At 49.5% G+C, this 15,062-nt stretch overlaps 7 protein-coding genes across 7 annotated transcripts; 3 read left to right on the top strand and 4 right to left on the bottom strand.

Annotated features, from left to right (window-relative positions):
- Nucleotides 1-2,816: 2,816 nt before the first annotated feature.
- On the top strand, nt 2,817-3,380 carry TrAtP1_002303 (uncharacterized protein; the record flags this gene model as incomplete). The annotated part of the gene is made up of 1 exon (XM_014085473.2): nt 2,817-3,380. One exon carries the CDS (start codon nt 2,817-2,819, stop codon nt 3,378-3,380), a length of 564 nt encoding a protein of 187 aa, XP_013940948.2.
- A 709-nt stretch (nt 3,381-4,089) lies between these two features.
- TrAtP1_002302 (uncharacterized protein) lies at nt 4,090-6,355 on the bottom strand (the record flags this gene model as incomplete). The annotated part of the gene is made up of 12 exons (XM_014085474.2): nt 4,090-4,293; nt 4,357-4,426; nt 4,481-4,498; nt 4,562-4,643; nt 4,699-4,748; nt 4,806-4,928; nt 4,986-5,179; nt 5,247-5,273; nt 5,369-5,435; nt 5,514-5,595; nt 5,673-5,904; nt 5,963-6,355. The coding sequence occupies 12 exons, from the start codon at nt 6,353-6,355 to the stop codon at nt 4,090-4,092; spliced, it is 1,542 nt and encodes a 513-aa protein (XP_013940949.2).
- An 856-nt stretch (nt 6,356-7,211) lies between these two features.
- Nucleotides 7,212-7,511, bottom strand: TrAtP1_002301 (uncharacterized protein; the record flags this gene model as incomplete). The annotated part of the gene is made up of 1 exon (XM_066111408.1): nt 7,212-7,511. The coding sequence occupies one exon, from the start codon at nt 7,509-7,511 to the stop codon at nt 7,212-7,214; it is 300 nt and encodes a 99-aa protein (XP_065967482.1).
- A 505-nt stretch (nt 7,512-8,016) lies between these two features.
- TrAtP1_002300 (uncharacterized protein) lies at nt 8,017-9,533 on the bottom strand (the record flags this gene model as incomplete). The annotated part of the gene is made up of 4 exons (XM_014085036.3): nt 8,017-8,791; nt 9,115-9,210; nt 9,292-9,331; nt 9,407-9,533. 4 exons carry the CDS (start codon nt 9,531-9,533, stop codon nt 8,017-8,019), a joined length of 1,038 nt encoding a protein of 345 aa, XP_013940511.2.
- A 1,736-nt stretch (nt 9,534-11,269) lies between these two features.
- TrAtP1_002299 (uncharacterized protein) lies at nt 11,270-11,498 on the top strand (the record flags this gene model as incomplete). Its single annotated transcript, XM_066111407.1, has 2 exons — nt 11,270-11,317; nt 11,394-11,498. The coding sequence occupies 2 exons, from the start codon at nt 11,270-11,272 to the stop codon at nt 11,496-11,498; spliced, it is 153 nt and encodes a 50-aa protein (XP_065967481.1).
- Nucleotides 11,499-11,802: 304 nt separating this feature from the next.
- TrAtP1_002298 (uncharacterized protein) lies at nt 11,803-13,720 on the top strand (the record flags this gene model as incomplete). The annotated part of the gene is made up of 2 exons (XM_014085476.2): nt 11,803-12,880; nt 12,942-13,720. 2 exons carry the CDS (start codon nt 11,803-11,805, stop codon nt 13,718-13,720), a joined length of 1,857 nt encoding a protein of 618 aa, XP_013940951.2.
- A 492-nt stretch (nt 13,721-14,212) lies between these two features.
- On the bottom strand, nt 14,213-15,058 carry TrAtP1_002297 (uncharacterized protein; the record flags this gene model as incomplete). The annotated part of the gene is made up of 3 exons (XM_014085477.2): nt 14,213-14,446; nt 14,529-14,857; nt 14,920-15,058. 3 exons carry the CDS (start codon nt 15,056-15,058, stop codon nt 14,213-14,215), a joined length of 702 nt encoding a protein of 233 aa, XP_013940952.2.
- Between the last annotated feature and the right edge of the window lie 4 nt (nt 15,059-15,062).

The raw sequence follows: 15,062 nt of genomic DNA, 5'->3' as shown, positions 1-15,062 counted from the left end.
AGAAATCGTAGAAAATACCAGAAGAAACTATACCACATGGCAACAGGAGGATGCTTCATTTCATGCTGTATCGACGGAGGGTAAATCAGAAAATACAAGTTCTCTACCATACCAAAGTGTCATTAATTTCCCCAACGTCAATTTTTTACCGTATGTATATAATACAATAGTAAGAATAGTGCGATTGATTTCATCTGAGATGACGTGCATGATAAAGAAGTGCTTCAAAACAAGGAAGGCGAGTGAGGCAGTATTTTCGCGCACAATAGAACATCTTCATGTTTCTTTCATCGCAACAATATGGACACCAAATACAATAACATGGTACAATTATAAGCACACCAAAGCAATCTTGCCTGCAGGCCATATTCCAAGCTTGGATGAGGCTCATGAAAAGATTCATTGTCTATATTGAAAGGCGCCCAGCTACAGCTCTAGCCTCATCTCACATGCCGCTCACCTTTGACTGCAGCACCTGGCTCGGATTTCTTGCTGCGGATTCAACATTTTACGCTCTAAAAATGGTACTCTACACTCTCTGGTAAGAATTCGGCTGCTACTCAAGATCTCAGCCGTGATCATAATGACAGTGATGGCCAAGTACTGTAGCCGTCAGTTCACAATGATTTATTGTCAGTCAAAAAATATGCATCATCTCACTTGATCCAACAGCGCACATTTGTCGCCCTAGTATCAGTTGGTAGTGCAACTTCTCATCCCTTCTCGATATTCGGTCAACGTCTCACCTTTCTCACCCGAGAGTGTGCACCTATGCCATAAACACATCCTCCAACACTGGATCCGTCTTCTTGATATTTTCCGCGAACCTCGTTTGCAGTTGCGCTCACTCTTGATTCTCCTCCCAAAGGTGATATTCCCAGCGTAAAGCCTTTCCCCTTGGCCCTGATTGGAAGATTTGCCGTAGAATCAAGTGTCGGCTTTCTTGCTTCACTCCGAGGATGGCTACGTTGGACTGTCGCAACTCGATGTATTGTAGTCTTCACTCGAAGCCTGAGCCTGGTGACAGGACTTCGAACAATAGGGCTTCGAACGATAGGGCTACGAAAACTTAAATTTTCGAATTTGAATTGGATAGTAACCCCCAGCGTCTCACAAAGCTTTTCGACATGATAGCAAATTATCCACAGAGAAAGCCACGTAGCTTACCTAGGTATCATTATTCATTAGATCTATTCATTTCAAGAACTTGATTTTCTTCAAAATTCTAAAGTTTTTTTAGTCTTTTTTTTCCTGATAAACGCCAACTTTGTCACCACGTATCCACCGCAAAAAGTCGCCTCGTTTATTCAGCTGTACAAAGAGGCTAGTAGTTGAGTTACTGAACGCGAATTTCATATGCATTACTATCGCTTCCGGCTATAAACTTTGTGTGCTCATGTGCTTTTGCCTCCTTCTATTCCGGTGATCGGCTGTGTACGTCAAGTCATCTCCATAGGTAGCCAGATTTGACGACCGCAGATTGCGTGTTTCAAGGCAGCGAAATCGCTCCCTCCGCTTGAACCTATTGCACAAAGAAATATACACACAAATAAAAAAAATTACATTTTTTTCAAACAAAAAGTCTCAATAGTTTGATTCTTTCATTTTTTTTCCCGAAAGACGCATGTCTCAATTGAATCTTGTTGCATGTCTATCATGGTACATGCAGCCTCCAAGACGCGTGCGATTGTAGTTCTAGGATGTATCGAAGCGAATAGGAAAAATATGTATCTAATCTTGATCAATCATTGCGAATAATGAAATTTTTTTCTCATTCTAAATATATCCGATTGAAAAAAATTGCAAAAGATGTAAATGCGTCCTCTTGCACGCGACCAGAAAGTCAACTTTAAAAAAAAGGGGAGGGCTTGAAGAAAGCAGAAATTCTTCATGTACTGCGACAAGCATTTACTTTCAAGAGTCGATAATCGACATACCTTTCAAAGTATCCTATAGTTACATTGTCTTGTGAAAATTTTTCATCTACTACAAAACCTCCACCTTCTCCCTTCTCTGGGAGGCGCTTCCATCTAAATCTCGGCGTTCACGATAGTTCTCATGGAGTCGCGACCCAGCTCACGATACCAGATCGCTGAGTAGCTAGATACATTACTCTGATAGCCTTATACGATGTGTGTTTGATTTCATTCTCTTCCTTCTTTGTCTTTCTTTCGCTGCTTTTCACCCTTTTGCCCCTTATTTTTCTTTGAAGAGCATGGATTTAACTTCTCTCAGCTTTCGCGAATGGCACGGAGCTCCTTGGGACGTCTCGATGCCATTTATGATCATCCGCTCAGCATTGATGACAGGTACAAGAGAGAGAAAGATCAGACAAAGTTGGTACCTTTAAAGTCTATTTTGTGTAACGAAAGTCCAAAAGACAACTCCATAGTGTACTACGGTACAACAACACAGAAAAAGCTTTTTTTTCTTCTTTTTTTTGGGTGGCATAAAAAGTAGATACGTACCTGTGTCTATAAAAGAGCAGGGCATTCTCCAGCTTTCATTCAAAGAATCCCATTTATTCTTACTATCTTGAACAAGCATTCAAAGACTCTCCTAAGCATCTGTTCAGTCCCTGGCTGATATATTGCTGCAGTATCCCCCCCTGCACCAAATCAACGCCATATCGCTGCACCACATCATTGCACCACATCCGCGTCTCATTGCTGCGGGAAGGAATAGCACCTCGTCAACGGCCTTTCCAAGCATTTATAACCTTCTTCTCCTGCCACTGCTGCAGCCTCTACATCCATCATACACAAGTACCTTGACAACCTCGTCGTCCAGCAGCAAGACACCAACCGTTGCCCACAATGCCCGCCGTTGCACCCTTCTGCGTCTACGTCCATGGATGCCCAGGCTTCCACAACGTGGAAATCTGCAAAGAACTGAGCACTCTCATAAAAGGCTCAGAGGTCCTCAAAATGGGCCAAAACGTCCGCAGAGGCTGGCGTTTCCTATGGACTCAGGAGCAGGCGCAAATGGAAATGCGCCGTATCTTGGCCGACGCAGTCAGTGACGTCCACCAGGCAAAGCACCATTCGTGGATCTTTGCCGACTTCCGCGGCACGCCGAGGGCACTCGACAGCGATCTGCCTGTCCGAGAGTACGAGAATGCCGCCGACAGCTTGGGACAGCCATTCATCCACGTCATCCTCCGCTGCCACTCGCCAAGACTGGATAGCTACAACAGGCTTGGGCGAAGCGTCCCAATCACCAATGCCCACGAGTTCACGGTATTCGAGTCGATGTGGAATGCAGAGGCTATCCGGGCTTTGGGGAAGGCGAACGAGCTGGAGGTGGATATCGGTGATTTGGGGCCAAAGGAGGTGGCCAAGATGATATTCGAAGGAATATCCAAAGTTCGGCATTTATAAAGGGATTTTGCATTGCGTTTGGGTGTTCTGGGAGTAATTTAGAGAAAAGTCCATGGCATACTGAATTTGGTCGACAGAGTGTAACAAATACCCAGATTGTAACAGAAGCAGAAAAACAAAATACTCCCGTTTTGCGAAACAATGTTTCCCCTAAGCATTAGTATATTCCGATGGGGGTTTATAGTATCAATTATCAGTCAAATAAAACACATCTCAAGTATATTTACTAGCAAGGAATAGTATTTTTTTCACCGCTCCAAATCTTCCAATTCCTGCCCTTGAAGGAACATTCCCAGCCAATTCTCGAACCAATACACGCAATCTGCTTGGTGACTATCTTCACAAATTTGACGTCAACTGCTATGTTCCATAGTATCAAATATCGGCTAAATAAAACGCACATGGAACATGTCTACTAGCAAGAAACAGTCTTTAGTTCTTCATCTTGTATTCCCTGGCAATTCGGGTTCTGTTGAGATGCTATAGATTTGGCTATGAGGTTCTGCAACCAACTGTATTGTTGCACGTTTTTGCCATCTGATCTGCCATCCTCCCGTGGCGTCAGGGCACCAACGCCAACCGCCTCGTTTACGGCAATGCGGTTCGTTCCATCTTAAACTTTTAATTCCCCTTCTTCTTCTTCTCTCGTCATAAAAAGATCATCCCTTCATTATATGCAATTCGACTTCCTTCTCTATGCGCCACCCATCTAGTCCTTGTCCAGTCGCACGGCAGCGTTTCTCTCGATGAAGTTCAGGTCTACTTGGTGGCCAAGCAGCTCACGGATGTTCTGGATGGCGTATTTGATCATGGTCGGTCTCTCCAAGCTGAGGCCGAATCCATACACTCTCAGGTCCTTGGGCAGTCCCATGGCCTCCAACATCTCCGGTCGGAACATGCCACTGTTACCAATCTTTTAAAGTGTTCAGTTAGCATTTCCGGTATGTCTTATATGACAATGTTTTGCGGTTCTTACCTCTACAAGCTTTTTCAAGCCCTTGTGGTAGCTGAAGAGTTCCATACTAGGCTCTGTGTAGGGGTTGTATCTATATCTTGTGTTAATAGGGAGCAATATGCTGCAAGAATAATATGTTTCTTACGCTGGCTTGAATTTGAGACTGCAAGGTTTGTTAGCATAGGTACTTGTACGAAGATTTGTAAGGCAATAGATGTATACTCACTCAGTCAATCCCATCTTGTGGAAGAAGGTCTCGAAGAATTCCATCAGACCACCGAGGGTCAAGCCGTAATCGGCAATAACACCTATGATTGCCATTAGTCTCCAACTTGTACACTGGGAAGTATCTAGAAAGCTTACCCTCGACCTGGTGGAACTCGCAAAGATGTGTCGCATCGACAGCCTCATTTCTAGGATATAGTAAGCTTCCGGCCTTGCCATCTATAGCTGAACACATCTGCAATTACCTGAAAACTCGGTCGATGGAGAAGTAGCGAGCAGGAGGAACGCGTCCATCGGGGCCCTTCTTTGCTGCCAGCTTATGCAGCATAGCAGCAGAGACAGAGGTTGTGTGGGTGCGGAGGACGAGTCTAAGACTTGTTAGACTGAAATAGATCATTTACAGCTTAATCTCCACGAATCCATACCTTAATGACTCCTTCTCTGCCCAGGGGTATCGGTAGCCAATTGAGCCGTATTTTCCGTTCTCGTGCACCTGCTTAACGTTCTCAAAGTACTCATCGTAGTTTTGTCTGTCATCTGCAGAGACGGGACCAGGCCGGCCAGCGGTCAGGGGGTCGGAGATGTAGAAGGTGTCTTGCAAATCACGAGCAGGATGTTGCTGGTTAAGAGTTAGAGACCTCGAAAAATAGGAGATGAAGTAGGAAATTTCGTTGTAATGCGCTTACCTGAGGAACGAAGAGGGCATCAAAGTTCTATAGTACAGTGTTAGCATTCGCAAACCATATCAATACCGCCAATGATCAAGGCGACCGTATCCATAGACTGGAATTCGCAGATTGATACATACCCAGAAGCCAGTCTCGATGTACTGGTTGGTAGGCATCTCAGTGAAGCCAGTCTCGAAGAAGATTTGTCTACCCAGAATATCATATTAGCACCCAACTCCACATCCAATTTTCTTAGGGCTGCCATTGAAAAGCGAGTGAACTAACCGGAATTCGTGTCGCATCTTGTTGAGCGGGTGAAGAGCTCCAGAGACCTGATTCGCGCCCAAAGCCTTGAAGTTGTACGGCTCTAAAATCAAATTTCCCACCGTTAGCAAAGCTTGCAAAATCGAAAAAGTAACCCTCTCGTTAGGCAGTAGCACTGACTGAAATTTGCCGCCTTCCACGATCCAGACGCCAGCATGTCGGCCGTCAAATCAGTCTCTTCCTTGACAATCTCCAGCGCAAACTTGGGTCCCTTGGACACCTTGAAGGAAATGACCTTTTGGGTGTTGAGCAGCTTTCGCTTCTTCAGGTCGGCAATGATTTTGGCATCGTGTGATTTCGTCTCCTTGATGAACTGGAGCTGAGCTCTCGTTACGTCCTCGATTGTGTCGACCTAAGCAGGACAAGTCAGAACCATTTTTCTCTTCCTCGATGCTCAATACCCAACTAACCAGCGCAACAAGCTTGTTGTCCTCCTTCTTAATCCACTTCTCCCTAAAGGCCTTGCCCTGGCCAACCTTTGTCACATTCTTGTTGCCAATCGCAGTCTCCAAATCGGAAATCGAGAGGCCCCCCAGAGCCTTGTGCACCGCCTCGAAAACGCGAGCCTCGTGGCTTCCGTGCTGGACAATCTCCTCGGCCTCGGCCTCCAGAATCGCCTCCTGCCTCTCAATCTGCTCATAGACAACCATGGACCGCGAAGAGAGGCGGTCCAGAGCGGCCTTTGCGGTGTCAAAAGGCACGTTGGGGAACGCCTCGGTCGAGAGAAGCTGGTCGGTGTTGGCCAGCGCCTGGAGAATCGCCAGGGCGATATCGCCCGTGGGATCAGCGGATACGGGAGCCATGATGTGACTTTTTGAAGGCGCTGGAGACGTGTCTTTTGTTTTGGCGCAGCCGCTTCTCTCTTTTTGTTCCGGGCGGCTTTGGCTTCGATATCGGGGTCGCTCTCGAAAGGCTCAAAAAGGTGACTCAACTTTTGGTTATCAAATGGAGGGGGAGGGGCAGAATCGCGAATAGCGCTGCAACAATATTGTTCCGAGCCGCCAGGGCGATTTGCGGAGGACAAGGTACGTACCTTTTCGGCTGCTGGGGTCGCTACACCAAAATTCCGGTCGAAATAGTACGTGAAATAGGGTAGGCGGCTCGAGAAACCAGGGAAATGGAAGAAAGAGATTGCAGGGAACTGCTTCAGTCCAAAGAAATATAACAAAAGAGAGGGAGTCAATTGGATATGCAACGCCATATTTTTTTTTCTTGAAGAAAAGCTAGCCCTTTCGGATTGGGTCTATCTTGCATTCGACATCTGTGGCAATCAACTTCACGAGACGTTTGTAGTCGTCCATGGCGAAAGAGAATAATGAAACACAATACATCACGATGCAGATGCCAACAAAGTACCAAAAACCCAAAATTGTTTTCTATTTTTTTTTGTATCTATCTGCTTTTCAAGTTTTTTTTGTATCTATGTCCTTTTCACGTTTTTTTTGTATCTATGTCCTTTTCACGTTTTTTTTTGCATCTGTCCTTTTCAAATTTTTTTGTCACCATTTCCTTTTCAAAATTTCTCGCACGTATCTCCTTCATTTGGCTTCAAATCGCGAACACAAATTAGTTGCAGCTCAAATGAATCTCCCAGTTTGCCATTCCTTTTGTTGATGTTGCCGTATCCGTCCAAAATTTGTAACTCGAAGCAATATTTGTTCACTCATCGTCCGTGGACGAATCTTCAAAGGGCTCACCGTCAATGTCGTCAACGGGCTCACCATCAATGTTGCCAATGGGCTCGCCATCAGTGTTGGCAATTGGCTCGCCGACAATGTTGGCAACTGGCTCGCGCTCGCCGTCAATGTTGGCAACTGGCTCGCCGACAATGCCCTCCTGGCCATTGGCCTCGTCGGGTCTGGCTTCATCAACTCCGGGGCCAACTGGAACATTCTGTCTGGGGGGTTCTGTTTGGGAACTCGAAATTGAAGAGGCGGCCAACGCAAGAGCCAAAGACATAGGCGGCAGTGTTGGACGAGCCCAATGTAAAGGCCTGGGCGAGGAACTGACCCCTGGAGACGGGGGTTTCTCTGACGACACTTGTAGAATTGCGGCGTCGCTTCCGGGGGTTCATCATGGTGAGTAGAGGCAGATGCTGAGGGAATGGAGAGTCGGGCCTCTCAGACGACTGGAGGGTGGAGTTCTCCGACGATTGAAGCCCGGAGAACTCAGACGACTGCAGGGCGGAGTTTTCCGACGATTGGAGGACAGAATCCTCAGACAACTGAAGATGGGTGTTTCCGGGCGAGGGGTGGTTGGGTGATGCAGCCGAAAAGAACTCATCCTCTGAACCATGGCTCAACGCGCTCAGTGGCGTGAAGCAGCGGCGGCCCCGGGATCTCGCGGCCTCTGTTGCGGCGAACATGGAAGATCTCTCCATTTCAGCGTCAGTTGGCTCGATGGAGGGGAGCACTGTGTCTGTCGCAGCTTCAGTTGACGCGGCAATGTTACGCTCTGCGGCTCTCTACTCCACAGCTCGCTCGTTGCCACCTCGCCAAAGACCGTAGAAGCCCTCGCAATTCTTCCACATCTTGATCGTTCCGTCCTCCGAAGCCGTGGCATAAAGCTGACCATCTGGCGAGAAAGCAATTGACCAGATGGGGCCGTGGTGGCCCTTGTGGACGTCGATCACAGTGTCATCATCATAACTAACGACCCTAGCCCAGGTTCCAGGCTCTTCTCCAACGACGACCTTGCGTCCCTGGACATCGAGACCAACACTGGCAATGGTGGAGGGGAACTCAATGCTCTTCAGATGTTCAAAGGCACGTCGGCCGCCCCAGAAGTAGGCAGTCTTGCCAGCAGCGACGGCGAGGACAGGAAGTCCTCCGCCAATGTCATGCTCGGAAGACCATTCGGGTGCCAGGGAAACCATCTCGCAGGAGCGGATCTCGCCATCCAAGACCTCCTGGTGAATGACAGAGCGGGTGGGAAGATCCAACCAGCGAAGAGTCTTGTCACAGGCAGTCACGAGGACGTTTGGATCATTAGTCCAGCAGATGAACTTGATGGCGCCTTGATGAGCACCCACGGCGATTTCAAAACCGGCCGAGGCAGGAATAGTGATTGGCTCGCCAGGGGTGGAGACGAACTCGGAGAGGTCAAACACACGCAGCTTCTTTTCCATGCCGCCAGTGGCCACGAGCTCCGAATTGTCAGGCGCATACGCAACCGCGCGAACAATGTGCTCGTGCTGAATGGTGTACAAGAGTTCCCCGGTGTGAGTGTCCCAGATTTTGCTGCATGTCCCTTGTCAGAAATGGTACCCATGAATTTCAAACAAGATGCTGCCGCGGACAAGGCGAAGAAGAGACGACATGACAGAGAAGAGACGACATGACAAAGAAGAGGCGACATGACGGAGAAGAGGAAACAGGCAAAGAAGAGGCGACATGATAAAGAAGAGACGACATGACAAAGAAGAGGAAACAGGCAAAGAAGAGGCGACATGACAAAGAAGAGACGACATGACGGAAAAGAGACGACATGACGGAGAAGAGGAAACAGGCAAAGAAGAAACAGGCAAAGAAGAGACGACAAAGAAGAGACAACATGAACTCACCAAGTAAAGTCAGCCGACGCGGTGGCGGCATTGGAAGCATCTGGGCTCAGGCGAACCTGCCAAACAGCACCCTTGTGGCCCATGAAGGTGCCAATCCTGGTAACACAGAATCAGCACGACGTCCCATCCCTGACAGCGCAGCACAAAAAGAGAGATATGGAGTCTGCATGTACTTACCAGTCGCCGGTGACACCGTCGCGAAGCATTGGATTGCCATCTGCAGGTCAAAGTCAGCACAAATGAAGACATGAAAAAAAAAAAAAAAATACGCCGCCACGAGACATGTACATACCCTTGCAAGCCGAAAGCAAATAGTAAGTTTCTTCCTTCTCAAGATGAGAGAAACTGATGTGAGGAACTGGACGCGAGTGTCCGTGGCACGTCAATGGCACGTACTGACGAGGCGTGTCGGCAGCCATGGCGGTGGTTGATGGACAGATCGCGTGAGTTGGACGAATTCCTTCACGGACAAGAGTTGGAAGAGATTGAGATTTGAAAGAGGTGACCCTTCGAAATATTCCTTCGGGAACAGGGATGGGAAGACTTGGAGTTGACAACGAAAATCTTCCAGAGAAGCGAGGGTGAAGAGGAAAGGAAAAAAAAGTTGGGCGGACGGGGGGGGAGCCAGAGAATAAAAAGGACCGCCGTAAGTGACTCAAAGGTGGCAGCTGGCGAGGGAAAGAGCGTGCAGCCCAAACTCTATAACTCAACAGCTGGGAACAACTGGGAAGGAGGAGGGGCTTGGCGAGTATAGTCTGGCGGTCAAACTTCGCGAGGAAGGAGGAGGCGCGAAGACGGAAAATTCGTCAAGCTTCGTCAAGGGCGCCGCAGCGTATTATCTATTATATTCAATCGGATATTCGATCGATGGAGAAAATCAGATTGAGTCTTTTCGAACTATTCCGTGCGGCCCAGAGTCTATGAAAATCAAAATAATGCCGTGTCGTGTCGCATTCGTGATCTGCCTCGTCTGTTTCATGCAAGGGAAGGAGCTCTCGCAGCAGGATTCGTTCGCTTCGCAATACGTCACAGGTTGAGCCCAACAAAACTGGTGCCTGCCTGAAATCGAGCGGTGGAAGAGGCGGTGATGAAAATTGCGGGCAAGAGGTGAGGAGAGGAGGGGGGGGGAGAGGAATGGCTGAGGAAGAGAGAGAGAGCGTCGTTGCAAGCCCCTTGGACACGAAGGCTTCAGAGGTCAGAAAAAGACGAGATTCAGAGTAGCAAGACGCTTCTACGCTGGGAGCTGGGAATGGAGACAGGGCGGGGCGGCTTAGTTTCAGTGGCTGTCCAGCGTTGGCAGCAGATCACAGGAGCAAAAATAGGGACCGCGAAATCAATATGCGCATCTACAATAGCAATACGAGCATGACGACTACAGATAGTGGCGGTGTGAGTGTGTGTGCGTGGAAAGCTTATGTGTGCAGATAGTCCCTCCAGTCCCGATTTTTTTGCAGGCCCCCCTTGAGTGCCAGCTGTCCCCTGTTTCAAGGAAATTGGAGACCTCAGCCACGAAAGGAGGGGTAGATAGAGCTCATGTGGCGCCATACGGGCTGTCTGATTGCACAGGATTCTAAGCAATTCCACGTCTATGTTTTTGACTGTATTTATTTTTTACGATGTTACGAGTTGGAGTATATTTCCATCTCTCACCCTTACTGTGTACTGAGAGCTTCAAAAAAAATCAAATTCATCCAGAGCAAGCTACTCTTGCTGCTACTCGCTCTTACACCCTTGAATGACTCCAATCGCGGGACGCCTTCTCGCGCACAAGCCACATCTTCCACTGTATTCTGCTGACTAAAGCGCCATCCCCTCTGTGTCCACTGGAGCGCCCGCTAAATTACCCGCAGAGGCGCAACTTCTAGTGGGGTTACAGCAGTCACCAGCGGCGAGTACGTACTCCGGGCTGTTGATGAGCTTCCATCGTCATCCATCCAACTCTCTGTCCTCTGTCCCAAGCGCGCCCAATCGCATGACAAAGCAATTCAGCCTTGCTGCACTCGAGCGATTCCAGGCCACTCTGCACCGGGTCTTGCTTCTGCATTGCTCGTTTCTGCTTTGATCACACTTTCTCGTCTTCTCTTACTTGTCAGCGGCATCGTCAGCGAATTCGTCATCGTCATCAGCTCCGCCAAACAAAGAATCTCCCCAAAGCATGGCCGAGTTCAAGCTTTCAGCGCAGCTCCTTGGCCACGAGGCTGACGTACGGCAATCTCTACCCCCAGACCATCCAAAGCCCTTCTAAAATTCCACTTGCTAACTCCTCTTCGCCCCTGTAGGTGCGCGCTGTCAGCTTCCCTTCTCCCGACTTTGCCCTCACTGCCTCTCGAGACTGCACCGTCAGAATATGGAAGCGAACATCGGAAACCCCCCCCAAACTTTGACGGCAGTCTCGTCAGCCGCGGCTCCGAATACGTCAACAGCTTGGCCTTCTTCCCACCCAATCAAGATCACCCCGATGGCCTGGTAGTCTCTGGAGGCAAAGACACCATCATCGAAGTCAAGTCACCCAACGCGGTGGCCACTGATAATGCCGAGAGGCTCCTCATTGGACATGCCCACAATGTCTGCACCCTTGACGTCTCGCCCAAAGGCACATATCTCGTTTCAGGAGGCTGGGACGGCCAGGCCCGCGTGTGGAACCTGAGCAAGTGGGAGACTGAATTCCAGCTGGGAGGCCACGAAGGCATGGCGGTTTGGAGCGTTGTAGCCTTTGATGAGACCACAGTCGTGACGGGATGTGCGGATAAGAGCATTCGAGTGTTTGATCTCAGGCAGTCAACGGGCGGCGAGGCTATGCCTGTGGCTACCATATATACCCCTGACGTTGTTCGAGCTCTGTGCAAGGTCCCCAAGGGCCATCCCAGCGGCGCAGACATTGCCAGTGCAAGCAACGATGGCACCTTGCGGCTGTGGAAACTCAACGGCCAGCAGGTGAGCGAGTTGCACGGCCACGAGAGCTTCGTGTACAGCCTCGCAAGCTTGCCCTCTGGCGAACTTGTCAGCACTGGAGAGGACCGAACTGTCAGGATATGGAGAGGATCTGAATGCATTCAGACCATCACCCACCCTGCGATATCTGTCTGGACAGTTGCTGTCAATCAAGAGACTGGAGACATCATCACGGGAGCGAGTGATGGCATAGCACGCATCTTCACCCGGCGTCCAGAAGCCACAGCCGATGAGGCCACTCTCAAGGAGTTCCACGACTCTGTTAAAGCATCAGCCATTCCCCAGCAACAGGTCGGTGGCATCAACAAAGAGAAGCTGCCAGGCCCCGAGTTCCTGACTTCCAAGGCGGGGACCAAGGAGGGTCAAGTGCAGATGATTAAAGAGAGCAATGGCAACGTCACAGCGCACACCTGGTCCATGGCTCAGCAGCAATGGATCAACGTGGGCACCGTCGTGGATGCAGTTGGCAGCACAGGCAAGAAGGTCGAATACAACGGAAAGTCCTACGACTATGTATTCGACGTCGACATTGAGGATGGAAAGCCGGCACTTAAGCTTCCCTACAACCTCTCTGAGAACCCTTACGAGCGAGCTACCAAGTTCCTCAACGACAACGAGCTGCCTCTGTCCTACCTTGACAGCGTTGCCAATTTCATTACCGAAAACACCAAAGGAGCCACCCTTGGCCAGCCTGAGCCTTCTTCCGGGCCTGATCCTTATGGAACCGAGTCGCGTTACCGGCCAGGAGAATCGCAAGCTGCAAAGGTTCTTCCTCAAAAGGAATACCTTAGCATATCTGCAGCGAAATATGAGGGTAAGTTTGTTAATTCTTTTTGTAAAACAAATGGTACAAGATTTTTAACATTTGGTGATAGCTATTTTGAACAAAATTGGCAACGTCAACAAGACCATGGTGGCGTCGGGCCGCAAAGACGTGGCTCTTAACCCTGGAGAGGAGAGTGTTCTGCACTCGTCCAGAGAAGCACTGAATGCATCAAAGCCCATCTCGCTTCCAACATTGAACGTGATTCTCAAGGTTGTTACCGAGTGGCCATACGCTGATCGACTAGCCGGTCTCGATCTGCTCCGCTGTGTGGCTAGATTTCCTATTGCAGCACAGTTTCAAGGCCCAGAAAACGAAACCCTTGTAGATATAGCCACAGCATCGGCCATTCCCGATGACTTCCCTCCCAATGACAATGCGGCCATGATGGGCGCTCGAACACTTGCCAATCTGTTTGGCTCCGCCGACGGCCGAAGCCTTGCGAAATCTCAAGCAGATAAGGCTATTTCTTTCTTGGAGCGCATATTGGGGATCAAGGGCGGAGAGCCGATTGGCAAGTTCAATCGAAACGTGCTGGTTGCGGTGACAACCGTGGCTGTCAACTACTCTGTCCTTGTGAATAAGGAGAAGCTGCTGAGTCCCGAGCAGCGACGACGGCTGGTTGCTGTGCTTGGCGCAATCCTCAATGACCAGACAGACTCCGAAGTGCTGTACCGTGCTTTGGTGGCGCTTGGAACCATCTTGTCGACATCAAAGGACGAAGCCAAGAGCCTGGGCAATGCAGCATGGATAGAAGGCGCGGCGACCAAGAGCTCGGAAGAAAGAATCAAGGGAGTTGCGAGCGAATGTTTAAAGGTAATTTCGCGATAGGCGCAGCGATACACAAGGCGGATACACACAAGGGCAAGGGAAGACAAAAGAAAGGACATGAATAGACATGAAGCACGATAATGAAATCTAGTTTTAACTTGAAGCATGCATAGTAAATACAACAGTTGGCAACGTGGGGACAAATCGCGTTGTTCCAAACATATTTTTAGATGACGCCAAGGCCATATGCAATCAAAGTAACAGTAATGAACATGTATAAATAACTATCTATGTATACACGAGTAATAGATGTCTTGTTCCTCCGATTTTCTTAAACACCAAAAACGCCATTGTCCTGTTCCCACGCCATGAGACCGAGAGATTGACAAGAAATTAAGCAGAAATGGCACCAACCCTCGTCAACAGAGCGAGAATCCAGGGGTATATTATGAATTATGCAAACCCAAAAAAAAAAAAAAGGCCGTAAAAATCAATAATGAAAAGGTCGCGACGCTCTACCATCTTGCGCCAATCGCTTAAGCTTCCTTTCTCTTACCATAGAGTCAGGCCTATCGCCCCAATAGCCAGCGGCAGCCATCCCGCCCAGCCATTGCGAAGCAGCGAAACAGCTGAGGAGGTTGTTGAGGCGACAACGTCGAGGACGGGGTTTGTTGTGGTGACGGTGTAGATCTGGGCGAAGCCGAATTGCGTCGAGTTGAAGCAGTTTGTCTCGTTGACGATGGGGATGCGGGGGTCGCCGGGTTCGGCAAAGACGATGTCGACGCACTATTTGCACTTGTTAGTGTTTGGAGTCGCCTTTAAGATCTAAAGAACATGATAGATTCAAAAAGAAGGCCTTGAAACTCACAGAGTAAAGAGCCGCGCCATGCTGAGCCAGCTCAACAACCTGAATCGTCGCCATGTCGCCCGCCTTGACAGTCGCCCCAGCAGGGAGCGGCACCTGAGGCAGGCACACAGTTCCCGGGTAAGGGTTGTTCGACGGCCCCAAGAGCATAAACGGCTTGAGCATAATGTTGGACATGTTTGGCGGGCCGCCGTCGGGTCCGTCGGTGCCGTATCCGAGGTTGATCTGGAGCTGGGCCTGGAGGTGGCCGCGGAACCAGCCTGGCTGGAAGGAAACGGCGCCGCCGGTGGTGGGCCAGTACGTGCGGTTTCTGGAGGTTCCTAAGCCGCCGCCTGGATTGGGGTTTTGGGTCAGTTGTGGGATTTGAAAAAGGAGTCAGGTTGTTGTTGCTTACATGGGTACATCCACTGCATGCCGTAGGGGAAGGTGTCGTTGGTGATGAGGTTGTTGCCTCGCGTTCCGGGATAGACGAGGACGCTGTGGGCTTCGACGAGAGCCGTCAAGGCGAGGGCGAGAAGTAGTGACAGCCGCATGTTG

The sequence above is a fragment of the Trichoderma atroviride genome, chromosome 1 (assembly GCF_020647795.1).
Source record: "Trichoderma atroviride chromosome 1, complete sequence".
NCBI lineage: Eukaryota > Fungi > Ascomycota > Sordariomycetes > Hypocreales > Hypocreaceae > Trichoderma > Trichoderma atroviride.
Note: the sequence above shows the minus strand (reverse complement) of the source record. Positions and strands in the feature narration are given on the sequence as shown.